Source organism: Phodopus roborovskii, unplaced genomic scaffold (genome assembly GCF_943737965.1).
Source record: "Phodopus roborovskii unplaced genomic scaffold, PHOROB, whole genome shotgun sequence".
Lineage (NCBI taxonomy): Eukaryota > Metazoa > Chordata > Mammalia > Rodentia > Cricetidae > Phodopus > Phodopus roborovskii.
The window spans coordinates 3,604,126-3,632,112 of NW_026126563.1; the positions used below are offsets into that span (position 1 = coordinate 3,604,126).

General features: G+C 45.9%; 1 protein-coding gene across 1 annotated transcript; it reads right to left on the reverse strand.

Annotated features, from left to right (window-relative positions):
• Window positions 1-27,655, reverse strand: LOC127234999 (cytochrome b5). The gene is made up of 5 exons (XM_051202083.1): window positions 27,461-27,655; window positions 4,238-4,366; window positions 2,767-2,796; window positions 914-948; window positions 1-364 (listed from the first exon to the last, which is right to left on the reverse strand). Exons 1-5 carry the CDS (start codon window positions 27,587-27,589, stop codon window positions 283-285), a joined length of 405 nt encoding a protein of 134 aa, XP_051058040.1. The 5' UTR covers window positions 27,590-27,655; the 3' UTR covers window positions 1-282.
• Between the last annotated feature and the right edge of the window lie 332 nt (window positions 27,656-27,987).

The window sequence follows — 27,987 nt, forward strand, 5'->3', positions numbered from 1 at the left end:
TATACTTTAAAAGCCAGATATATTTAAAAAGATCGTGCTTACAATAAGTAAATTACGTAGTGAAGAAACATCAAAATGAAGTTGATGGGTAAAAAGGCACATTTGAAAAGTCTAAGAGTACAAAGGGTTCCTTATTTGTTAACTAACACAGAAGGAAGGGGAAACGGATATATTACAATTACTTTCTCAGGGGAAGGTTCCTGTCAGTGAAAGTGATTAACACTGGCTTCTTTTCTCCCTTCTCCGGGGCAGTCTTTCCCATCCTTGGCGTGGAGAGGCAAGTTACTCTTCTGCCATGTAGAGGCGATACATCAGGGCTACAGCCAGGGCTGAGATGGCCGGGATCACCCAGTTGGTCCACCAACTAGAAAGACACGAGAGCAAAGAGATGCTTAAGTGACCCCCGATGAAGCTGAACCTTGCTTTTGAAAACATAGTGAGCACCGGAATGAAAGAAACTGAACTCTGCCTGTAAGAACCACCATGGACAGCACTCATCAGCCAAGGGGCTGGCTGCCGTGGAAAGAAGGAACTCTACTTGTCTCTGGTGGGTACATGCAGAGGGTGATGGTATTTGGAGTCACTCTGAAAACTGCTGACAGCTCCAACTGACAGTCTAGGGTGGAAAGCCCCAGCGGTCTGGGCCCTCGTGGAATCTCGTCCTGATAGGTGGCCGAGAAACACACAGTGGGGGTCTAAGCAGAGGATCGGACAGACGGGGAGGTGTCCATCAGCTCTGCCTCCTGAGCCCTCCATGAGACCTTGTCTCACGCACACGCGCGCGCGCACACACACTCACACATGCACACTCACACGCGCGCGCACACACGCACACACACACGCACCACCACACTCACACATGCACACAAATAGGAGGCACACGCTGCACACTCCCACACACCGAGTGCACGACCTGGAATTAGAATCCACAGTAGTGATAAGAGTTTCCTGGAACACAAAAGAAGACACGGAGTTCAGTACACATCCGAGCATTACACACACACACACACACACACACACACACAATTAAATCCTGTTTTAAGATTTAAAAAAAAATAATCATTTTATCCAACTACTATCTTTTAAAAATTGTTAAAAGGGATAATTATGTCCGAGTTCTTACTAAAAAAAAGCCAGATTTCATCCTTTTTCAAGAAAATGAAAGTTTAAGCACCATATTTAAATTACTTGAGAACGTTAAGTTTACAATTTGGAAATGTTAATAGAATACATATAATAATCCACACTTAACATTTAAGCACATGGACACATATACAAGACTGCGTTACTGTTTTTTGGAAGGGACATTTAATTCTTCAAAGCGTGGGATATGAGATAAAAATGTCATTTATTCCATTCAAATCCGATAGGGAATAAAAGTTCACCTAAACCACACAGAAGTGTGTCAACCAAAACGGTAACAATTGTCAGGTCATATGCTTTTCTGAGACTTCTCTCCCTTCCAGGAAGAGCACAGATTAACCGATTAACCGAGAAACTACTCTGCATAAACAAAAACATTAAGGTGTTTACCTTCCAGCACTTTCCTATATTTTTTTGGTTGTGAGCCTATCCTATAATGGCTGCGCTATCTCTCCAGTCCTCTTCCAGCACTTTCTAAGCACAGCCCTTCTCATGAGCACCATTTAAAAACAAAAAACAAAACACAGGTATTTCCCCAAACTGTCCAAAATCTGAAGCACACACACTTAGGCTTTAACACGTGTTAGGAAGTACTCATAATATTCCACACCAGCGAAACTGTTAGTGTCTCAACAAAAGCAGCTACACACAGGCCGGCTCTATCGGAAAGGGACACCTGTAGCTTCCTGCAGCGCAGATGAAGTAAAGCAAGCACCTGTTTGTAGCAAGGCAAAGCAGTACCCCGCAAGGCATGTTAAGGAGACTTTTTTAAAAGGTAAGTTCATTTTAGGGGGTGCACAAGCAAAGCGGCCCAGCAACACACACCAACCTTGACACATCACCTTTATGATTCCTGACACAGTAGAGGAAGAAAAACAAGTCACTTAAAAAGAATACATCACACCTGTTATCTTTTGAAGCACTTTCAAATCCTGGTAACCATAGGAATTCATAGCCAGGACAAGGTTACTTTTCAAGAGTACATGAGTATAACTAACACTGATTATGAGAGACAATTAAATATACAAACAACATTATTCAGTTATTAGAAGAAACACAATCACAGGAGACACCAAAGAGCTCTTTGGAGGCACACTACTATTGCGTGCCGAACAGTTAGTGCGAGGGGGCAGACACTCGCTTGTGACACTTGAGAGTTTAAGCTGTAATCACCACTTAGCAGTGGAAAACACGCCTCAACTGGAACAGGTGTTAAGTCCTCTGAAAATAAGGCTTAGGTTACATATTTCACAGAGAAGCACAATGCTGCTTTACTTGGCATACTCTGTTTGATACTGGATATTGAACTCAGGGCTTCATGCATGTTAGGCTAGCACTACACTTTTATTTATTGACAATTACGATGTTTTAAAAAGTAATATATTTGTTATACAAAGTAACATACAAGCTCTCCTCAAAACCACATGGACTGGTAAAAAGCAAAACAAAACAAACAAAGAAACAAAAATCCCCAAGCCAAACTTTGCAAAGCCAATAAGTTACATCTCTACCTTACCTATAAAGACCTGTATAGTCTTTGCCCTAGTTTGACTTGTACTAAATGCAATGAAGATACACAGTTACTCCATCCATCACTCCCCTGAGATGTTTATGCAAACTTACCACAGGCTTGGCTATCTTTGATCTGTCATCCTGTAAGGAAAAGAGAGAGGGGTGGTCATTAAGAATAATAGGACATCTGGAAAAGTCTCATATTTCACAGGGCTGACTTTTTTGAGAATTTTAAAAAAATTACTATTCAATGAATAGCACTTGGCATTCAGCAAAATACAAAGTTTGATCCGTGTGGTTTGACAACAAAAATTAACAGTAAGTAGATTTCAGGAACAGAGGCGTTTGCATCCATAGTCCCAGAGTTTAGAATGGATCCTTGACTGTCTTGTTTAAATGTGCAGGTGTTTAGAGGCTTACTAGAGCTGAACTGTGACGATCAATTCAGAGAGCAATTGAAGGCAAAAAAACCCTTCCCTTCCTTCTCCAGTCTCCAGTTCACTGAGATATGTATCTGTCTGCAGGCCTCAGTGAAGCCTGCAATCCCCCCAGAAATGTAATTATAAACTATTTAAACCCCAGGCTGAGGATGTAAAAATTCAAGGGCATCTAAATGCTGACCACAGAAAAAGCTCTCAGGGAGGTGACCTAATTGAAACCCACCCTCCCCTCTCATGGGGACAGAACTTAAAGGAACAGGACAGGGAAGAATGCTTGCAAGGACACAGCTTGCAGATGCAACACGCCCATGTTACTTCTGGGAAGCATGATTATGAAAATGTGTGGGCTGATAAACCTTCCAGACAAGTGAGGCAGAGTCTCTCAAAGTACATATGTACATATGACCCAGCAAATTCAAAAGATAATAGAAAAGCAAACAGACACAGGAACACACACACACACACACACAGAGTTCAACAGAATGGGCTTTAAAATGGATTTCTGGGACTTTTAAAAAGAGCCTACTTTTATCTTTTCTTCATTTGTGGTTCTTACAAGAGCCATCATTCACATATAATAAGACATATATAAAAATAGGATATGCCTATGTCTAGTTACCTTTTCTTTAAAGATTCTTGTTTGCTTACTTGGGCTGCAGTAGCTGGCTGTTTGCCTGTCATCAGGGAAGGTACTCATGGCTACCCTCACTCCCCTGACTGAAGGAGAACAAACTGACTGGACCGATGCTCTGCCCTTTGGAAGTGTCTCTCTGCGAGCTCTCAGAGACGGGGGTGTCCCTGGGACAGGGCCCTGGAGGACAGCATTCTGACTCTGAGTGCAGGCATAACTAATAACTATAACCAAAAAAATGTAAAGCAAAGAAAAAGGTTCAACCAATTCATTTTATGACAAAAATGGTGTCCTGGCTAGGCATGGTGATGCATATAATCCCAGCATGTGAGAGATGAAGGCCCGAGGAGTGAGTTCCAGGACAGCCTGGGCTGCATAAGAAGCTTCAGGCCAGCCTGGGCTATTCACTGAGACCCTGTCTTTAACAAAGTATTCTTAAATCACAAGAAATTGTCTTTGTTCTATTCTTTCTGTACAATTTCTGTAGATACAAATCCAGGCAGTGACTTACGGGATGGAGCTCCCCGATGATGTAGGTTTTGGACAGTTCTCGAGCGTCAGTAGAGTGCCCGACGTCCTCAAAGTTCTCAGTAGCGTCACCCCCGGCCTGTTCCCTTAGTACTTCTTCTCCACCAGGATGCTGTTCAAAGGACAGGGTACATGGATATTAAAACCTGTCCTGGCAAATGGCCTAAAAGGAAATGGTTAGTTTGCCTAATCAAATCGCCCGCCCCAGAAGTCACGGGTGACGACGTTGGCTTCATGGTCTACAACATGGACTATAAGCACGCTCCTTCACTATCCAGTTCCTCGGTGATGGCGCTGTGGAAACTTCCTCTGTTGTTTGACTCCATGCTATGGACCCAGCGGCAAGGATGTTACCGGGATAGCCTTAATAGTGTGGTGATGGTGTGATAGTGTCTGCTCTGCTTTTCCAGGAAGTTCCGCAGATTCCTCCCCCCCCCCACACACACACACTTCATGTGTCCATAACTGTCTCTTCAGCCTCCTACTTAAGACTCAGACCTGGGACCCTCTCATTGGTCAGAAAGAGGCGAGCACAAAGTCTCCGAGCAAGGCGCAATCTGTAGGGGACTGTGCAGCCAGCACTGCTCACTGGACAAGCAGGAAGGCTCAGGCCAGGCACGCTACTCTTTCTAGAGAGATATAAGTAACTGCCATCAGTATAACCAGAACATCCCCTAAAAGAAGAGCACACGTCTACATGGGTCGGACAGGAAGAACCTTCTATTTGGCGGAAGCATTTTAGTGCTCTGAGTTGCATTAATTGGAAAAAAAAGTCATGCTTCAGGAAGCAGAGTCCAAGCTGTGAGAAGAGGCCTTAGATGATGAGGTCCAGAGATTTGCAAAAGAAAACCACGCTTGGTTAAATCATCCAAAACACTAACCACTACTTATATCTTTGGTTATGAGCCTTTAATGGCTCGGCCACCTGTCTCTAGGACCCAAAACCCACTTCTTAAATTAAGCTTGAAGAGGTACTTGCATCAAAGTCATCCTGGCCTTTTTAAGCAATCACTTTAGGGTTCATGAGGCACCTCCCTGTGCAGCTGACTGTACTCGGGCCTTCTTCCCAGTGACAGAAAATAACAAGGGCACCCAACATTCTCAAAAGCTGGAAAGTTACTCTGCTGTTGAAACCTGTTCCTTCTATGTTTGGACATGTCTAGCACTAAAGCCTCTTCCTTCCTTCCTTCCTTCCTTCCTTCCTTCCTTCCTTCCTTAGTTTCTTTCTCTCCTTCTTCCTTTTTTCTCCTCCTCCCCCTCCTCCACCTCCTTCTAGGCTATCCCAAACTATAACGCATGGGGGAAAGTCAGGAAGCCCAAACAATAGAATAAAATCTGATGATGATGCCCTTGCTGTCAAGGGAGCAAGGCAAACAGGTCTGTCTGGTCATTGTTAAAGGAAAGTGATGGCCACTATCTTATGCACTTGCTTTACTGAACACAAAGCAGATGAAGGTCCAGGGTGCAGTGACTCTTCCCACCTAGTGTTCACTAACTGCTGTGTGTGCTGGCTTCGATGAGCCTGACCCCTGTAGGGTTTGGATGATTGGTCCCCAGTTAGTGGAACTTCTTGTAAAGGACTGGGAGGTGTGGTCATATTGTTAGATGTGTATCACTGGGGGGGGGGTTGAGGTTTTAAAAGCCCACGCCAGAGCCAGTGTCTCCCTCTGTCTGCCTGCAGCTGCCCGTAGATCACGATGGAAAGCTTTCAGTTACTACTCCTGCGTCATTCTTGGCTTCCTCCTGCCATAATAACCACGGGCAAACCATCTAAAACTGCAAGCAAGCCTGTGATTTCAATACTTCTGAATTGCCTTGGCTATTGTGTCTCTTCATAGCAATGGAACACTAACTGGACACTATGGGAACCTGGGAAAATACTAGTAGTCGGGGGGGGGGGCTACTTGCAGGAAACCAGATTCGATACCAGAACTCATGAGGGGTGGCTCACAACCACCTGTAATTCTAGTGCGGGGGGGGGGGGAGTGGGGGGGATGGAGCGGGGGGGGGCAGGGGGAGAGACCTGCACACATGTGGTACACATACATACTCTCATGTTCAATACATACATACACATAAAATGAAAAGGAAGAAAATCCTTTGGAGGACATATTTTAAAACGGGTCAGACACATATCTTGATGTTTAGTAAACACGGCAGTGTCTTAGTAAACGCTTCCCAATATTGGTGTCTGTTCTCAGTATTGCAGACACCCCCCTACTCCGCTGGACCGTGCCCTGCTTCTGCCATTCTGACAATGAAAAGTAGCCGACAGGAATCAAATGCACACTAAAGGCTCTAGCTGCATCTCCCAGGTGTGGCAGCGGCGATCAAGACTTACTGGTTCTGGAACTATCTGGAATTGCCAAACATCGACTGGACAAAGGAGCAGAAAGGCAGGCAGGGAGGAGATATGATGGGCCAGAGTCCCCAGAGGTGACCAGGGCCACACGAATGCTCCTTAGCTAATGACGCAGTTCACAAGTCCCTCAACGTGGGCTTCCTGCTCAGGACAGGGGAGCTCCAGCAGGGGCAGCCTGTCTTCCAGGACAACACAAACCAGGACATGCCGTCATCATCTGCTATGGGACCACGAGAATCCTGGGCTGAAAGTGCTATGGTGGAGACAGCATGGGTCCACCTCAATTACACAGCAATCTTAACCTGAAAGAGCAGCGCAAAGGGGGTAGCCCTCACCACAGGCTCCAACAGGAAAGGAAACAAAGGGCATGTTTACCCAAGGCTCTGTGTCCAGCGTGAACCTTGCCTAAATCATTTGTCAGGGAAAGAGAGGAGAGAACACGTTGGGCTATTGGTCTCACTGACCACAGCTCGCTCATTCTCTCTCTCTCTCTCTCTCTCTCTCTCTCTCTCTCTCTCTCTCTCGTGTGTGTGTGTGTGTGTGTGTGTGTGTGTGCGTGTGTGCGCGCGCGCGCGCGCGCACGTATGTAAATAACGTAGGAGAAACCACAATACAAAATAAACTGACTGATGTTGAAATGTTTTAACTCTACCCTAAATCTTTCTGGAAGGTAAAATGAGCTTCAAGTCCTGATAAGAGAGCAGAGCTACGGGACCAACTCTTAGTAATACCCAATATTTCCCTTGAAATGACACACACAGAAAAAGAGAAAGCGCTTGCTTGTAAATTAAGCCTAAGCCATTAAATCATAATTGTCTGGGGGGGGGGAACTAGTTTTACAATAGTGTTCATGGCCTATCTTTTGGACATACTGTAGCATTTGGAAGTAGCCCACAGGAAAGGCAAGGCTTTGAAAGAGAAGGTGGGTAGAGTAGCGAGCACCCGATGATTTTTCTGGAAAGCCTCTAATTCATAACCACACAGAGCAAAGGTACATCCACAGCAGAAGTCTGTCCCCCACCCTCCCGACTCTGACAGCGGCAGGCAGCTGTAGAGCCGGAGGAAAGGATGGAGAGGTGGAAAGGGCACTGTGGCCGAGAAGAGCAGGAGAGCCAGTCTTTCTGTGACACGGTCCCATCTTCCCAAAGGGGTATTTCATGTCCTGCCTGTGTGGCTCTAGTCAAATGCACGCCTCGTGTCCTCAAAAGCCAGGCTCAAGAGGAAGCAAAGACAGCCCTGGTTCCTACCCCTGGAGACCAGAGGCAAGCATGACAATGCTCAACTGTGAACTGTAAATGATGGTCGGCGAGAGCCTCCAAGATGAGGAAAGAGTGTCCCCAACGCGGAGGGACAAAGCAGGGATGCCTGGAGTTGTGAGGGTCAGGGGTCACAGAGGAAGCCCCTCTAATGCAGGAGAGCCTGAGTTCAGGGGCAGGAAGGAAGCCAGCCTGGGGGCCAGGAAGGGGAAGGACAAGCCAGGCCAAGAAGGCCAGCGGGTCTCTTCAGGGATCTTGTCTTTAGTGAACAATGGGGGACCACTGAGAAGCCTGTAGGAAGGAATGAAGGTGGGAAAGTCGGATTTCACTTTGAAAAGAGTCCTGAGGGCCGGAGAGGACAGAGCAAGCAATCGAGGCCAAAAGATGGCGGCTCATAGCGGGAAGCAGGCTGGGGTGAGGAAGGCAAAGATGGAAGATGAAGGGATGGGGTTGGGGGGAGACAGAGGTCTGGATGGACATGAGATAGAGGTGTGAAATAAAATATGTGAGACAGAGTAGAAGACAGGGCTTCGAGCCAGTGAAGTCACTCAGATATTCCATGGATGGATGACTGGATGCTTGAAGACCCAAACTACAACAACTATTATACTAACTGCAGGGACTGGGAACGAAAATTCCATAAAGAGACAGGAAGAGGTTGGAGTAACCTTGGCAATGCACCATGATCACGTATCTTCCAACATCATGACTCCTTCCATGTATTTTTGTGAATTCCCAACTCCTTTAGCTGCCCTGATGTGCCCCGATCCTGCCAGTACATGAGAGCTCCCAGTCAGAGATGAGGGAATAGCAGTAAATGGTGTTAAATAGCTTTTACTTTTCGATCTGACAAAAACAGAAACTCTGTTTCAAAATACTAAGAGTTGGCACTTGCCATAAATCGAGAAATCTTCCGCCACATCTCCAGCTCAGAACTAAGGATATGTTCAGGAAGCATGGCACAAATCGTACATTCGTAATCCCCAAATCCAAAAGTACTGAGTGCTGACATTATAGCCCTAATTGAAAAAAAAAAATTCTATAATTTGACTTCACGTAAGTGAAAACACAGATGTACTAAAATTATATACAATTGCCTTCAGGCTGCGTGTGTAAGCAGGACATGGCTTTGCCATATATGTCCTGCAAGAGTGAAGAGCATTCTCAACTATGAGGTGTTGATATTCCAAAGACATCTACACTCAAGGGACACACAGGTGTTGTGGAGGGACCTAGAGGAACCCTCTAGAGATACTTCCTTTACAACAAGACTAACTTCTGGGAAAGAGAAAAACAGAGGCTCTAGTTAGAGAAATTGTAGGGAAACTGGTCTACACTCAGGAGATTGTGTCTCTTGTTCAAATCAAAAATCTCTTGGGCAGAAATTACGTCTGCAGGGTTCTGACGTAAATGACACTGAACTTGTTTCAAATTTAGTGACTTTGATTCAGAAAGCTACAACAGACTTATTGTTTGTTCATTTGTTTTTAAAGGACAGCAGAAAAATGTAGGTGATGTCTGTTTTTGAAAAAGGAATTGTGCAGCGGTCTAGACTGGACTTACATATCTTCAGATCCAAGGTCCTGGAACAGAACTCTAACTAGTGGTGTTTGATAACACAGAAAGGAGTGTATGAAACTAATGGATTCCATCCTGGTGAGTCCCATCCCTAGGACATCACTGTGAATATACAAACATTTCAAAATCAGAGGCCCTAAACACACCCGGTCCAAGCATTTACAAACCATGTCACAGACAGTTAAAGCTGGCCACCAGCTCCTGAAAACTCAGCTGGCTCTCAGCAACACAACACGTCTAATCATGGACCTCTTCTTTGAAAGGCTGTCTTTATCTGCTCTGTCCTCTTAGTCCTTCAGCCCACCAAAGCCACCTGAAGTAAACACTGAGGCCCAGTCCTTGGCCCTGAGGCCAAAGGGTTGCACTATCTCCTGGTGGTTGCATTCCCAGTTACAGATCACCTGTCCCGTGATGGTTACAGCTGAGTAACAAATTCTGTGCCTCCACGGTGCCAGGCTCCTAGAACATGTATCTACTGGAAAACCTCACCTGATGACCCATGTTCATTTCAAGCATAACGTTTCTCTCTCCTGCCCTAAATATACTCTCTCCTCAGTGAATGCTGCCACCATGATCTCTGTGGCTGTGGTCATACCATTCCTGCTCCAATGACAATGTTTTTTCAGACGCCACCCTTGAATTCCCACTCCTAACCTAACATCCCACACTATAGCCTCTACCCTTTCCTTCGCAGCTCAGTTATGCTTTCCAGTCATGTGTACATTTGTTTGCAAGATCCTTTATAACTCAGACTTCAGCCTGTCCTGTTCATCTGTGTCTGCCGCCTGCCTTCAGTATGTGCAGACTACATACATGACATCAGCTGAACTGTCTCACTCCAAACGGTTCATACAAACCTCCTTTCCCTGAGCTATAACAGTTCTTACCCTTCAGATCGCAGGACTTCAGACTTAAATGATAACTCATTCAATTAAAATCTACTGTGTGCAAAGTATTGTGGGGCATGTAAGCATGAACACACCCAATCGTGTCTGATTAAATAAACAGGCTCAAGATGGAAGAAAAAAAATGATAAAAAAAAAAAAGTATATGATCTAATCTTGAAGAAGCATGTACTTCCTTTGGGCTAAAAGAAATACACACACACACACACACACACACACACAAAAAAAAAAACACAAAATCAAAAACCAAAACAAGAAAACAGAAGTTCTATGGCCTTCTCTGATGGAACCAGTTATGACTAAGCATGAACAACCCAACAGTTCCTAAACACCAGGCCTGACTTTGAGCAATGTTCCCTAAGGGGCAAGTGTGAATGAGCTGTGTGATCCCCAGATACACAGACGCGTGATGTTCATCTTTGTAAATGTTAAAAAATAAATCTCTCCCTTGCCATAGGGTGAAATAGGCTTGCTCATGATTTCTCCACACACACCGTGTATGTGTGTGTGTGTGAGAGAGAGAGAGAGAGAGAGAGAGAGAGAGAGAGATCAGAATGTTTTGAAATACATAAACATTTTGAAATGACTCAATAGAGGTGATTAACTTATCCACCACCTCACACACCTCCTATCAAGGTTTTATTGTAGTGAATACATTTGGGATTCACCCTCTTAGCAATTACCAAAAACACATTGTCACTTAGCAATAGTCACCATGGTGGTCAATTCGTTCCCACAAGAAGAGCCTAATACAAACCAAAACACTTCAGAAGAAAAGCCTTTATGGCTGACTCATCCCTGGAAAGGTGCAGGAGTGAGATGGCCAAGGACCAAGTGACTCTTCTGTAACTGTGGACTAGACAGCAGGATCAAGCCAAACCCGTTTTACAATCATCCCAATCCTGCGACATGGAGAGGTTCTGAAAAAGTCTTCTTGGTGCAATGCAATTGAAACATATACAACATTTCATTCATATTAATCTTAAATAAATTAAGAGTTACTGCTTCAATCATTGCTTTATAATCACTAAACATCTAACTGAAATTTAATTAATAATTTATTTTAAATTTTAAATGCAATATATACATATATATGTATCATAAATTAGAATTCGAGGGCCTACTTATAAAAAATGAGAAATATAGAAAAGGTAGGGAAGTAAGCACTAAATGAATGACATCAAAAAACTCGGGCAAAGCTGGGTCAATTCAGATAAGGGAACAGACAAGACAAGAACCCTCATTATTCAGGGCGACTGAATGGGAAGGAGGATCTCCCCCTGGCCGTATTAGCTGGGCATCCCAATCAGTGGCATTCAGTGAGCTAGGATAACATTTAAAAGTCTAAATTGTGCATCATTGGTTTCCAAAAAAAAAAAAAAAAAAAAAAGGGTAAGAGTTTTAAAAAGGAGACAATATTACAGAGTTGGCCATTTTTCTTCACTGAGTAACATTTACCCTTAACAAATTTAGTGCTATTTGCAGACCCTTGGCCAATGCAGATAAAAGCTCAGACTCTATTTCATCTTTCACTAATCATGCTTACCTAATATTTTTATGTAAGTAGTTAAATGACTTGCTGTGAGCCCAGTTAAAAGCATTAACATGACATATCAGCAAAGCCAACCAGCCATGGCCCTACCCACGCTACACATTTCCAATAAACTCTAGTGTAAAGAATTTAATCTGAAAAGCACCCAGCCTGGGAAGAGATCACCCATTCCTGGAACTGCTTTCGTTCTTCACGAGAGACTCCAAAGTTATCAAAATGACACATGCGAAATCTCCCTAAAGGACCAGATGATAATACCATCCACAGCCAAGTTCTAGGAACCTCAGCGACAGCGCATGGCTCTTGTTTAAGACTACAGTACGCATTGGTTTATCCCAGACCATAAAAAAATAACGAACCCAAACATTACAGGCAAAGCTGGCTAGCCTGTGTATGTCCCCAGAGGGTGCTCATCTTCCCCATCCTCTAGCTCCTGACTGAGTCTCTATTTCAGTAACAACCAGGACCATAGAGTGTACACCATGCAACTACTTTGCCAGTGGAGATGTGCAGAGATTCTCACGCACTGAGGACAATGAATACTAGAGTGGGGTAGAAGAGCGTTCACACAGCCCTTGAATGCATTTAATGAAGGCATGACCTAGCATTACTTTAACTTACTAGGACAAAAATGATAAAATGTTAGTAAAGTGATACACACTTCAACCCTTTAGAATGAGGCCAAAGAGACGGGAGAGGAGGCAGACATACTAGACTCTACAACAGTGACTCGCTTCTTCATAATCTTGTTACTGTTATGAATTATAATGTAAATATCTGATATGTGACCCCTGTGGAAGAGTCATTTGACCCTCAAACGGGTTGAGACCCACAAGTTAAGAACCACTGCTCTACAGGATCCAGATTTTTTTTTTTAAACGGTAAGGGAAAAATCCATTTCAGATTTTCTGAGACCTAGAAATGGACCAAATGGACCTGTAAGATCTGATACAACAACTTTAGATACAAGTTATGATATGGATTTCTTGCATGGATAATATAACTCTTAACACAGAGGCGATGAGCTCAGGTGAGAAAATATAATGCTGCTAGAGAAGTCAAAATCACTTTAGATTCAAACCTGCAGCCTGCAACTGCCATTACAGAGATACTCTTTCCTCGGTAAAAATAATCACTTGTCCACCGCGGGGTCTTCTCATTGTGTGCACGGCTCCGGTCACCAAGCTGTCTCCATCACTCCAGTCCCTACTTAGGCCTTAGAGACAGCTTTGCTGAATACTCAGTGCAGATCACTGTGGGCCTTTCTTGTACTAATCAAAGCCTTGCAGTGGTCAGCTCCTGCAGACAACACACACGTCTTGTGTTTCTCAACCAGGGAAGCATCTCTACCTACAGCACGGTGACCAGCCTGATGGGTGAGAGAAGACTGTGGCCCCCATGTGTTTCTCTTACTCAACAGTATGCAAACTCAGTAGAGGCAGGAGATGCCTCCAGTTTCCCTTTTGGCTGGGTATCCTGTGGGGTTAAATTCTGGCTAACCGAAGGCGGATGCATAGGACGACAGAGTCTTCCAGAGGTCCTTCATCCTTTGCCCTATCTTCTGTATCTCCTCTACTCTAGTGCTGTTCCTGAGCTTGAGGATGAGGACCCTTCACCATGGTTCCTGGAAAGGGAGCACACGTGTGGACTCCTCGGGATAGAACAGTTAACGCATAGCCCTGGGCAGGAGAGCTACTGGGTTTGACAAGTGAATAAACTCATCTCAACTGTGCATGGTCATTTGAGTTTCCTGAGTTTAAATCTAATTACCACATCAATTACCTACTCAAGAAATCCAGCTGGTCAGATAGATACCATCCCTAGCAGCATAAATATAGTTTTAAGCCTCAAAATTCTTTCAAACCAATTCAGGGGCCAGTGTCTTGACATATCGATTAGAGAATTATTAAGAAGTCTTCTATGTTGTTGACTATAGTCAGGATAGAAGAGACATCTAGACAGAAAGAAAGGATTAAAAAGAAAATAATCTATGTCCTTTCTGGACAGTTAAAACTTAAGTTCAAAGAGCAGGTAAATAAAGGAGTGGAGGTCAGAGGTAACAGGTTACCTCTGGCAGCATGCAGAGCCTGATTATTATTAGCAAAGAAATTAGTTTAAATAATGACAACTATGAAAGACTAGATGGAAGAATTAAGTAAGCACAGGGGGCATTGAGAACCAGCATGTCACAGGAGGCACTCTGAGGACCACTCTGAGGCCTGCAGAAGAACACAGCATGGCAGATGTGCCTGAGGAGTTCAGCCCTAACACAAAGGGCTGAAAGACCCTGACACATGGAGGCTAAAAGCCATAGCAACTCAACTCCAGGAAGCCACCACGATGCTACAGGACAGGACGGTGTTGCAATAAAAAAGCCATCACCCCTACTTGATCTGAGCTAGTACAGGGCAGCCTGCCTTCAGCAACAACTCCTGGACTCCTCCTCCGAATCCAGAGCCAAGCCCAGAAACACTCATCTGGGCCAAAGATCCTGACTCCAAAAGGGCTGAAGGTTAAAAGCGCAGAACAGTAGAGATTAAAAGGAACTTCAGGGAACACCCTCCTGAAATTTACAGGTGAAGAAAAGGGACACAGAGAACTGGTAAAGGCTGTAATCTGGAAGGAAGGACAGGGCCAAGGCCTTTTCTGACTCAGATCAATTGCTTTATTATTATTATTTTTTAATGTGGATATACAAAAGTAAAACTTCAGAGACACAACGTTTCTTCATAAATTTCTCTTTGGGGAAATTTGGAAGGAAATTATTTCTTTAAACTCAAAGAAAACCGAATGTTAACATTCTAGATTCTCCAACTCAGAATAATTCAAAGGACAGAAACATACACACACACACACACACACACACACACACACACACTTACTTTTATGTCAGGGCTCTTAACAGCCCCTATAAACAAACGAAAGAAAAGTAGCACTGGCAGAGCCCCAGAGGGTTAGCAGATTGCACAGCATAGTACATTGCATCAGGCCCTGATCTGCAGTGAGTTTCCTTGACCAAAGATTAACAAACAACTACAAAGACAAAAAATACTTTGCCACATAAATGTAACTATGTAGTTCAAAAGCCTACCAGTGCTGGAATTTGAAACAGGCTCTTTCATTACACACACACACACACACACACACACACACACAGAGAGAGAGAGAGAGAGACACACACAGAGAGAGAGAGAGAGAGAGAGAGAGAGAGAGAGAGAGAAAGGGGGGAGAGCAAACAAATTCCCCTAAGCAATGACAAGACAAAAATGAAAACAAAAACCCACATAAAGGAAAAAAAAAAAACCAAAAAACAAAATAGACAAAACAAAAAAAAAAAAAAATCAGAAATAAAAACTTATTAGAGATTATCTGGAACAGTTAAAACAAAATGAAAAAAAGATATAAACTTATTTGGAAAGCAGTTTAAGATTCAAAATAACAAGGCAGCCCAACCAAATGTTTTCTTTCATTTCTGAAGTCTGTTCTTGTAAGACAGCAAATCATGGTGGCTTCCAAGCTGGTTTGAATTCATGGGAATTCTCTTGCTCACTCTGGGCTCTGTGAAGGAGCCAACACCTCCACGGGGCGTGGACTCACGGGCTCACAGACTCCACACAAGCACAACCTCAGTTAAGAGCCGTTCCACACTGAAGACCTTAGATGGGCTCCAACATGAAGTCCACCTATGCAATCACCCAGCTGGCACACAGACCCACCCACCCACTCAGACATCTGGGTTCTACCCCAAACCTGGTGTGCAAGGTGGAAAAGCCAAGCAGCAGGTCTCCTAAGGACTGTGACAATGTACACAAATAGCTAAGCAACAGGCACAGAAGCAATAATACAGAGACAGTACAGAGAAAGAGACAGCGTGAGCACGGAGCAAGATATAGCAGAAGCCCGGAAAGAGCCCGAAGGGCTTGTCATGGAGGGACAAGCAGCTGTGTGTAACGATGGAAAACGTGGGGAGACTCATGGGTTAGGACAGGCTCCTCTGGGCAGACAGGACTAACCTATAGAGACTGGAGAAAAAACACTCAAAGATCTTGCCTGAGGTACCTGCATTTCACAGTGCCTGCCTTCATATCATCTATCATGCATCTATTTATCCATCCATCTAGCTAGCTGTCCTCTATCTATCATCTATTTATCTACCTACCTATCATCTATCTATCCATCCATCCATCCTCCAAAGTTTCCCAACCTTTCTGTCAGCGTCTAGCTCTCAGTCCCTGCAACTTTTCCACTTGTGAAAGGTCTCGGCTTGGGTGCAGGGTGCTCAAGAGGGACGAAGAGACAAACTGGAGAGTGAGAAGTCCATTAGAAGAGGTATCAGCACCATGAGCTGTCAGTCAGACAACATGGTAGGGGTCCTACGGAGAGTTCAAGAACAGCATGGCAGGGGCTCTGCAGAGAGGGCCAGTGTGTGTGTGTGTGTGTGTGTGTGTGTGTGTGTGTGTGTGTGTGTGTGTGTGTGTCACTTGTGGGGCTTTCTGCTCACACTTTTCCAAGAATAGAGGTCGTTTCATGGTGCAAGCTCCCAGCCAAGCTCTTTGATTGACAGACAGGAGTCAGGGAAGAAGGTGGTACCAACTTTTATGTAAACATCTCCAGGTGAGAGATCCTAGCACCTCAAGTCTGTTAGATAGGGAGACTGGCAAGCAAGCTGTCAGAATAGCGTGCCAGCAGGACCTGAGAGAAGAGAACAGGAAGAATGCTGTAGCCTGAGTAACAGGCTGATCGCAAACCAAGTCTCCAAACCACTTCGTGTACTGGGCAGAAAGTTCTGCCCTGAGTTACGCTACCACAGAGCTAAGTCCGGGATGTTCTCTATGCTCCAAGCAATGCACATCTGGTGACCACTTGCCCTCCTCCCCCAACCTCTCCAGATGTTTTCTGGTGGCTGCTTTTCTGTGTCAAGGTTGCCCTTGAGAGCTTAACCAGAGTTTGCGTGTATAAAAATATAGTGGTTAATGGTTCACTTGCATGTTTTGTGTATTAAGAAAACATGCAGAAAGGAGAGAGAACGATATTACTTCCCAATAAGCTTCCCATGATCATTTATCAGAACCTTAAAATAGACCCTCAAATTGCAGAAGATGAAACGGCATGATGGTATTAAGTCTGGCACCTAGGAATGCTCAATAATGCTCAATAATGTAGTTCCCTACCCCATGACCCCATTCCCTAGAAACTTTTAAAAGCCTGTTCTAACACTAAACACCAAAAGAACCCTATTCTTACCAACTGCCCTCATCATCATCATGGACTTAGCGACCACGATTCTGAGAGGTAGACAGATAGAATCCCTGGTCGGGAGACGGGGAAAGGCCACATGGCTCGGTCTCTAAGATGGTCACCTTCTTCCTCAACCTCCTGGCTTGAGACAAAAGCTGCCAACAGGGAGTCTGCCTAACTCCTGACCCTCAATTCTACTGAGCCAGAGGCTCAAGGAGTTCACAGAAACATTATAAAAACAGTGACTTCACTCTTTAAGGTCAGTTATGAGGAGGGCACCTATGTAATGTGGGTGTCAGCTGTGAGCCAAGAGATAACTAGTAGCTTTCTCTCCTTGAAAAAGGAAAACAAAATTCCTCACCTTTTAGAAACAAAATAGTGAATGTTTGAGCTAAAATATTCCATGAGTCAATGGTGATTTTATGCTTGGTCAGTGTGTCCTGACCACTATTTTACTAAGTCTGTCTCGTTAGATAAAATAAAGCAAGTAAAGTGAGTGGACATACAATACATACAATTCTGATTCCTGAAGGGCATGAAATCCCAGGTTCTGAAGCAATGACTCTGAGGTAGAGGGAAGACAGGCTGGGGCCAGGCCTGCTTCCCAGGGATAGAACCACGTTCCAACGCCATCAGGCTAGGGTGGCCACAGTGGACTTCTTGACTGACTACCCGATTTCATTAAGATTAGCAACTGCCCAGTATGACCCAAACCATGATTTGATCTGTAGCACTGAAGAGAGACAGAGAAACAGGGAGACAGAGAGAAAGAGACAGAGAGAGAGAGAGAGAGAGAGAGAGAGAGAGAGAGAGAGAGAAGCTAAGGAACTCAGGGATCTGAACAGACTTCCAGCTTGAATAATTTAGTCAGGATTGGCTTTGTCTGTCTACCTGTTGTTTTGAGATCTCTTCTGTAGCTCAGGCTGCCCTGGAATTCACTAGGAAGCCTATACTAGCCTCAAATTCATAGCAGTGCTGACCTCTGAAGGGCTAGGAAGTTAGGTGGGAGAGGTGGGGGGGGCATCACACCCAGTTAAGATTGCTCCTTGGGGTGATTGCTACCTAATACTTGAAGAGGGTAAAGGGGCAGACAAATTGTACAGACATTTTCAAGGGATATTTTCCCCATGTGAAGAACTTAGAAAGCGTCAGACTTCCAGTACTGTGCCTAGAACAACTCTACATAAATCTAACCTCTTCAAAAATAAAAAAAAAAAATTTTTAAAAAGTCTGTGATCCATTTTGAACTGATTTCCAGAAAATGTGAGGTTTAAAACAAGATTTATTTAATTTTTGGCCACTGATACCCAGCCATTCCAGAACCATTCCTCCACTAATCTGCCTTCAGATTTTTATTAAGAATTATCTGTACAAGTCTATTTGGGGGGAGGGGACTTTCTATTTCTACTCCACAGGTCAGCATTTGTGTCCCTGTGCCCGGTGCTCTCCGGAATGCTGTATGGACACCCTAAGTTTCTTAGGTAGAGTAATTATCCCTGAAGGGCTAAAACAGAAGAGTGACACAAAGTTGATGTCTAAAACGTCAGTCTGTTGTGATGAGCAGATTCAGGGTCATAGGAGACAGGGCCAGGCATAAGATGTCAGAGGCTTAGCCCAGTGAGGGTCGCAGAGACAGGAAAGCTGGAGAGAGAAGCCCACAGAATATTCTGTTGTGTTTACTACAAAGCATAAGAGACTCAAGACTGGAGAGCACAACTGCTATCAACTGCCCTGGGGAAGGATGAAGAAGGGGGCTTTGGAACAGAAAACCAGGCATTGTTTCCTCAGACATTAGGGCTGAGAAGCCTATCAGATAGCTAAGCGGGACATGAAATAAACCAGCATACACTAAGTCAGTGCTCAGAAGAGGGGCCCTTCTGGTCTGGATGTAATAACCCAGAAGCCGGATGAAATCTGTGACACTGGACATGACAGTCCAGGAGGAAATGTAAAACGCCTCGGTCTGAGGGTCTGCAGTACTGTGGTCAGACACAGGCAGGAAAGGAACAGAAGGAGAAAGCCAGAAGATGGTATCCGGAAAGCCATGCAGGAAACAAGTGCACGGCATTCAGCTGACACATCGGGAACCACACAGGAAACCTTGGCAGGAGCTGCTTTAAAAAGCGCTCATGGAATTTCAAGAGAAAGGAGTAGACCAGACAGAGAGTGGAAGGGCGAGATTGGAGATGGCAGGGTTAACAGGACTTTCCAAGGCTGCACACTACACTACACGAGGAGGGAGCAAGGTCTGAGGAGACGCGGGGGGGGGGGGGGGGGGGACGTTCGGAGCAGCAGTGTATGTGTACATTTTAGGATGGGGAGGGGTGGGGTCGCCGCCATGTTAAATAATAAAGACTGTCCTGGGGGCCAAGCTTAGAAGAAAGGCCGTGAGAAATGTCATCGAGTGAGAAAGTGGAACCCAGAGCCAAGGCAAGGTGGCAGCCCTGGCTTTGAGGGGAAGAGAGGAAAGAGAGGGCCCCCGGATGTGCTCTGTGTGCACTAAACTCCGCAGTGTTTACAGCACAGGGACCTGGCTCGAGTGCTCTTTGCTCGGTGGTTATGTAACAATCCAGACTTTTCACAACAAAGTCCCAGAAGAGCTGAGTGGTAAATCCCTCAGGACGGAATTCCATCCAGTGTCTATGATGAAGCGGTCCCAACGCTACCAGCAAGTGCCATGAGCAGGGAAACGGGTGGGGTGGGATGCAATAGTGGCTGTGCGTCACGGTTCCGCCATGGGAGTACCTGCTGAGCAGGTGCTGCGCCCAGGGCAGACGCACATGAAGCCTGCCATCTAGAAGGCAGAGCACCCCAACCAGGCAAGGGTCAGGTGCTGACCGATGTCACCACGACCAGGTGCATCAGAAAACTGTCTTTCAGTGGAGCTGTGACCCACAAGGGACAGTGGCCAGGGGGTAAAGGGACAGGCACAGGGGAAAGAACAAAGGTCTTAGGCAGAAACAAGTCTAGCTGGTTTGGAAAACAATACACAAGGCAGTGTGCACAGGAGATAGTGTTACCACCGGAAAGAAAGGAGCCACAGGCAGGGCCCCACTACCCAGCATTAAATTGGGCAGGAACAGGATTTTATTCTAAATGCGGTGGGGAGTCATGGACGGAGGGAATGGCAGGCTTTGAGAAGACGGGAGTCTAGCTTTCTTCGGGAATGCATTCCTTAGTGTAATGCTAGCACGTGCTAACCAGCTGAAAGCTCACCACCACCACCAAGCTGAACAAAGCCAAAGGTTTGCTCCAGAGACCAGAGCAAGGGGAGCTGAGGATGCCAAGGCATCAGAGCCACTGACCGAGGAGTCCAGGCAGTGAAGGATGTCCCACAATTCCTGCGTGTGTGTGTGTGTGTGTGTGTGTGTGTGTGTGTGTGTGTGTGTGTGTGTGGCAGCTCCACAGGAGAGGTCTGTGGGACAGAAGGAAGCTGAAGACAGGAAAGGCAGGAGGGCAGCCAGGCACACCCAGGGACTGGTCAGAGCAACAGCTTCACCACGTCACTTACGGGGCCTTCTCCAGATCCTCACAGCCTTCTCCCACAAGCCCCACACCTGGGAACTGTGCCTCTCTCTGTGAAAATCACTCCCATGTTAAGCCGGGCCCAGTGGCAAAGGCCCCCTACGCCAAGAATAAACCGGGCAACTCCTGTGAGAAATATTATGGTTCCTTCCCTTCCCTTCTAGAATGAAAAGAAGAAAATAAAGTCAGACAGCATGAGTCTGCCCTTTCATCTTTGCTTCACAGCTCTCTCTTGGTTTCAGAAACCTCGGGGCAAGTGACGATTCATTTAAAACTGTGCTGGTTATCTTCCAAACCCTATACCTCAGGTCGGGTAGAGCGGAGTGTGGGCTGCTCTACTGTGCGACCTCAGCACGCTGGCTGCCTTGAGAGGCCACATTCATCTCTTTGCCTTTCAGAGGAAAACGCTGCCCACCACTAAAGGCCTGCCGTTAGTGACGACATAGAGGAGTTATGTTTCTTATTTTGGGGGGAGGGGTCTGGTTTGCATGTGTATGCATCTGTGCATGTATGTGTAACCACGCATGGGAATGTGTGTACACATGGATGCATGTGTGTATGTGTGTGTAAAGGACAAAGGTTAACCCTAGTGCCTATTCCTCGGATGCTCTCTACCTTTTTTTTTTTTTGGACACAGAGACTCTTACTGTCTTGGAGTTAACCAAGTTGGACAAGTTGGTTGGCCAGTGAACCCCAGGAATACCCCCAACTCTGCCTCGCAGTTCTGGGATTACAAATGTACACCGACACACCTAGGGATTTTTATATGGATTCTGGGGGTTTAACTCAGGTCCTCCTGGTTGTGCCTCAAGCACTTTACCAGTAGAGCTATCCAACCCCAACAAGGGTTCAGAACCACACTGTACTCGACATCAGAGCCCACTACACAACGAACGTCAAGACACGTCCAGTCAGTGTCGCCTGCAATGGCTTTTATGACCTCACTGGGGAGGAGGGAGTAGGTGGCCACAGCTGGGCAAAGTCTGAAGAACGACAAAGGACAGCGGACAGGAGAGAACCCTAGTACCACGAAGCCTGCAACCACTCAAACAGTTGTGTCCCCAGCCAGCAGCCCCACAGAGTGAGCCTAGAGGATGCTAGCAACACCCAGCCCCTCCCCCTTCCCCTCTCCCCCGCCCCGCACACCCATCCTTCTTCCAGGGTTCCCCCGACCTCTGTGTTGGATGTGTCCCATGGTTTTCACACGCTAGAATATACTTCATGGGTATACGAAAGTGAGTTCCATCTCTGTAATCCTCCTGACCACGGGCCAAGAAGGCCAAGTTCGGTAAGGCCACCTACAATAGTTTGGCCCATCCCATCTTGAACCCATTCTCCTGGTTGTGATAATAACAGGAAGCTCAGGAGCCAATTCATAAATACACTCAGAGGTACACTCCCAAGGAAACTATATCCCAGGGGGACACCAAGAACGCAGTTTTTAAAGAGAGAGGGAATGGCTTGGGGGCCCCTGCTGTTTCACTGGATCTGCCGCTTCTCAGGCCACTTCTCAAATGGTCTTGTGGGCTCGCACAAAGAAACAGAACAATATTGGTGATGATGGCCAGTGTTCCCATAGGAATGCAGGCGTATTTCTCAAACCGCAGTACTAACAGAATTTACACGCTAACGGTGCCAGGCATTTTTCCCGTTCATTTCTTTTTCTGCTATCAATACACACCCACATAATTTAGATGTGGGCACATCACAAGCAAGTTTCTTGGTTACTAAGAGACCTTAAATGACTCACAGATTTTAAAAAAAAAAAAAAAAAAAAAAAACCCTCTGGCATGTGAGCCCTTGTGAGTGGCCACCAGACCACACCAGGAATACTTTACTTACCAAAATTAAATGTAAAAGCACACAAGTTTTCATCACAGGGCTTTATCGTGAGGAAGTAGCCAGGGGTAGACTAAGCACAAACTGTGCGCGAGGGGAGTGGCTGGTGTGCTAAAATAAAGGAACAGTATAATAAAGACACAGCAGAAGGGATCCTAAGGTGGGTCCCGGGGGCAGAGGGCAGTGGAGAGAGAAACAGGTGACCACAGTAGTCTCTTTCCACCAGCACAAAGCGCCCACGAGCGAGCGAGTGCAGTGCGTGCCCACACTTGTGGAATCAAACAAGGACACTGGCTGGGCTCCTGTTAGGCTACCAGAGGGGGGGAGGAGCTCCGGGGGGCTCCTGTTAGGCTACCAGAGGGGGGAGGAGCTCCGGGGCTGAGACCCCCTTCTCTCGTGTTTCAGGAGGACATCTGTATTTTGAATAGTTTCTTTGAACATTACAATCACTAATTATGAATGGAATTAATGTCGGCCCTAACACACAGCAAAAATTTATGACAACTTATAAGGGAATTTTTCCCCAAGTGCTGGGGATCAAATCCACACCTTGGAGCATGCTACGTAATACTTTTGCCATTAAGCCGTTTCCTCGCCTCAAGAAGACGGCAATCAAAATGTAATCACGTGAAGTGGGTAGGGTGGCATACACTGGTAATCCCAGCACTCAGAAGGCTGAGGTCAGAGGACCACATGCCCAAGGCCAACCTGTGCCAGACAGTAAAATAAAACAGCAAGGAGTGTGGGTACATGGGTTAGTGGCTTGTTTGGCATGCTCAAGGCCCCAAGTTCAACCTTCAGTACAAAAACAAAAACAAACACAAATAACAACAAGAAAAGAAATACAAAATTTTAATTGTCTGAACACCCTCTCTTTACGTGTTTTTCATGAATACTATTTTTCCCAGTGTTCTAAGACCAGAACGAGGCCTGCTACCCCCGCCTAATGTGCTCCCACGAGTGGAGGAGGACCAGAGTTATTTCGATTCTCTTATGCAAGAGAGGTGCTGTGGGTTGTCTCCCAGGGCTTTGGGAGTCTTCTAGAATAACAGATATTCAAGTTAAATAGCGATTAGCGTCTTACCTAGTCCTGCTTTATCCCACTGGCTTGTATAACCTGTTTTATTTCCTTATCTATAAAGTTCTCCTCACCTTAAAGACAATAAAAATGAGATTTAGGTGCCTCGAGTGTGGAGTGTGATGCGGTGCCTTTGTTTTGGCTTGCAGGATATCACTTTGTTACCCCTTTACCCAGGATGCCTCAGTCACGCCCATTACTGAGGGCTCCATTATATGTCTATGGAAGAGGCCACAAAATGTGACAACAAAATTTCATTAAAACCCCCAAAAGCCAAAATGAGTCAGAAGCCAACGGCTACTGCAAGGCCGAATGCTTTCAAAGAATATTCAAGACTCAGTTTAAAAATAGCAGAATCCCGGAATGACTAGAAAATGTTCCATGGTGGGGAGGGGAGGGGGGTTCAACCTGCCTTATAGACCGGGACCAGGGGATATCTACGTTTACAAACACCCACGGCCCACAGAGCGGAGAGGTAATTAATTACATGATGTGTTCTGCCCTCCCTTCCACAGCTCTGCTAAAAACCTGGTCCAATCACAGAAGGGAAATACAAACTTGTTCTTTGGCCCTAAACACTGTTTTCACTTCAAATAATGATCTCTCAAATTTCTATAATCATTAACCTGGTTAATAACATGATCTGATATGACAAGATTCAATTTCACAAAAATAAACTAAAAACCTAGGGGTCAGAATGAGAGAAAAAAAGGGGGGGTCAAAATATATAGGTAATACGCCTTGTAACACTGTTGGCAGGCACCGGGGAGGAATCAGACACCTGCTGCTGTTTAGATTGCCTGTAATCAGCCTACCCTCTTTCTTGGATTTCTACCCGTCCTCTGAACCTCAACATTCTTTCAGGAAGACAGAGTTCCCATTGCACAAGCAACCTCCAATCTGTGTTCTTGACTAGAAAGATAATTTTTCTAGTACTCTCCTATTTCAAGATTACCTCCTGGGTTTACTTGAAAACACAACTCAAGCACTCAAGCTGCACATGACGCTGCAAAAAAGAAAATCATAGCCCAGGTCTGTCCCTGACTGCAGTTTACAAACGAGCAGAAACGTTCACCTTGGTTTGTGTCTTAAAAATGTTGGAGGGTATTTTTTTATTTTTGGTTTCTGGAGACAGACTGTCACTGTTACCCAAGCTGGCCTTTCTAACTCTTGACAATCCTCCTGCCTCTGACTCCTGGGTCCTGGAGCATTGGGATTACAGGCACGCACATTACACTGGCCAACGCTTTAACTCCCATGTCAGCTGCAAGCGGCCCTGCCACAGCCCTCCCTTTACTCCCTTCACATGTGAGAGACCTAAGGCAAGAAAAAGGCAGGCAGCAGAGTAAAGACAGAAATGAGGTGCTCTTAAAGGAGGAGAAAACAACCCGGGAAGCCTGGCTGCATGGACAGTAGAACCCAGAGCTTGTGGAGGAGACGCTGGAGATGACAGAAAGTTCAATGCCGACACATGCTCCTCCCACTTTTTTTCCCCATTTGTAAATTAGCAAGGATAGACTAGTTTTCAGTTCCTGTGCTTCATGGAGCCTTGAAACACAGAAGAAGGGGAGGGAAGGGCAGGGAAAATGGGGCAGAAGGCCAGACATTCTGGGTCTTGTAAAATATTTCTGGTTTAAGCCAAAGGCTGTGATGGCCCACACAGATAAATGAAACTGCGGGAATGTAGAAAGAAGAAAAGCTGCATCATGTCCTTGCAGGTGAAGCTGAACGAGACGTGTGTGAAAGGCGTGATCTGACCGGACACAGGCAGTCATCCGCAGGGACAGTACAGCACCAGCGCAGAGAGCCCAAAGGCCACACTACCCTGGGGGCGGAAAGCCAATGCTTAGGACACTGTGTAAAACAAGTGAGTAGCAAAAGCAAGCTACAAAAAAAAATGCCAGGAGGAGACACATGTGGAATCTGGATAGACTGAGAAACCTGACAGTCTTGAGAAATGCTCCTGCTACATTCCAAGGTTCTAGAACATTCACACATAGTGAGGGCAGGGGTAAAAAAAAAAAAAAAAAAAAAAAAAAGCAGGTAGGTCCCTTGGTCCCTCTAATCCTTTAGTCAACAGGATCCAACCATTCTGTGTCTCCCAAACTCAACTCTCTCCATCATCTCCCTAACTGACTGGCTCCCAGGGAGCTTCCCCATGTTGCTCAAAGATGGGGTGCTGATAACTTAGGGAGACAGAAGATTTGCTTCCCAGCTTGTTTCCCCAACTGAGCAGCTGCTTCCTGGCCCTTGAGAAAACCTGTAGAGTCCTCTTGCCCCTCTCCTACCGTGTGAGATTAAACGAGAGAATAAAGTAATAATCTCTTCCTTGTTACCTACTTCAAAGATCTACTTTTAAAACTCATACACAACGTATTTTAGGCCAGCGATTCTCTATCAGAGAGAACTGCATGACATGCCTTGTGGGACACCCAGTGAGGGCAGGACAGGGAGGCAACCTAAAAGGTCAGCAGTACTGAGGTCTAAAGACCTTGTTTGAAAGAACTTCATAGTTAGTATAACATACCCCAATGTTTGTTTTGCACAAATACTACACTTTCTTATATATACAAAGTCAAGGGACACATTGTATCGTAAAATCCCAGAATTACATATATCATGGGAAATGGCTAAAGCAACAGTTCCATGTGAAAAGTTTGAGAAGCTATGTCGGTTTGAGAAGCTATGATGCAAAAGTCCTCTAGGCTCAACAGAAGGGAGGCAGACTTGAGTCCACACTGCAATCCGCTCCCACCTAAATCGGAACCCCATTTTATCACTAACAATCAAGTCTCTTACCAAAAGACATCAACTCTAAACTTTCAAGGTTTTCCTGTGTTTGTTAAACATTCTCTGCAAAACAAAATGTCTCTTGTTGTAAATCATGATCTAAGACTCAGCCTCTGTTTTGCCCAGTCCACAAACAAAACACATGCAAACCATCCCCAACAATAAGCACTCTTACTTATCGGGGAGAAGTGGGATGTAAAAGTTGTGTTGTGACTCCAAATGCCCTCAAAGCCAAAGTGTGTCCCAAGGGAATAAAGATTTAAAACTACAAAATGCCCCCTGGGCTGTGCCCAAAAACTAGTCTTGAGACTAGCATTGCCAGAGGAAGTGCCTTCTTAAAGTAAGCTAACCCACCCCGTGGCTTAAGGATGAAGAGCCAGTGTTCTGACTGCAGCATGCTACCTACCCTTGTCCTCGCTCAAAGTACAGGCTAGGGAGTCTCCTGGCAACCCAACCATGGGGCGGCTGGGGCTCTTGGACAAGTCACTACTGTAGTAGGGGTATTAACATCCAGTCTGCTGACTGAACACTGTGAACGTTAAGGTGTGGGCTTCAGAGTGCCCCTGAGGGTGTCCCCTCCTGGACTTCCGACCCTAGCGGACCCCACAATTCTTTATACCAGTGGTCTCCAACCGGACGGTATCCGAAGTCCATTCGGAAACACAAAAAGCGATCTTTTAAAACCCTCATGCGGTTATGCCCTCTCCTAGCAAGTGGGTAGCGTTTATTCAGGACACTCCTGAGCACCTCGTAGGAATCCAGCTCTGGCCTGCAAGTACTCTGCCCTTAACTGCCCGGAAAAACCGTTCACACTGCTAAGATGCTTCCCGACCACCGGGAGACATGCCCAGGTGTGCAAACCCAAGGCGCTCAGGAGCACAGGCACAGGTGTGTACACGCAGGTGAGCATGCTCAGAAGCGAGCACAAGTGTGCAGACGCGGAGGGCCCTCCTAAATGTACGCAAACAAATGCGCACTATCAGATAACGCATATTCAGACCATCGGTCCCGGGTCACGCCTGGGAGACCCAAAGCCTGGGCCACCCTTCCCGCGCCCCACTGGAGCGAGGACGCCCAGCTCACCTCTTCCAGAAACTTGGTCAGATCGTACACCTTGTGGTGCAGGATCACCCAGGTGCTCTTGCTGTCTTTGTGCTTCTGAATCTCCTCCAGCGTGTAGTACTTCACATCCTTGTCTGCCTGCCCAGCCATCTCGTAACAGTGAGCCTCCCTGTCCCTGAGACACAGCCTTGCACAAGGAGGTGCGCTTCTCACTTCTGAGCGGCCTGGGTCAGGGACATTCCCAGCCTTACCGGGACCAGAGCCCAGGGCTGTGAGGTGGCGCCTCAAACAGGGCAGGGACCGCCTGGCCTCCGGGGATTGGCCAGTATGGTGTTCCCGCCCTCAGTCGACGCCCTCCTCCAGTCCAATCACGCCCCCCAGCCCAGTGTGCGGATGTTGATTGGCTACAAGAGGTGCCCTTCACAATCACCCGCTGCCTGCGGGCAGGGTGGGGGAGAGGCTTTTCTGAGTCTGCGCGTGAGGCAGCGGGTGGGGTCACTCCCTGAGCGCTGGTGATACAAGATCAGAAGTCTGAGCGCCACACTCCC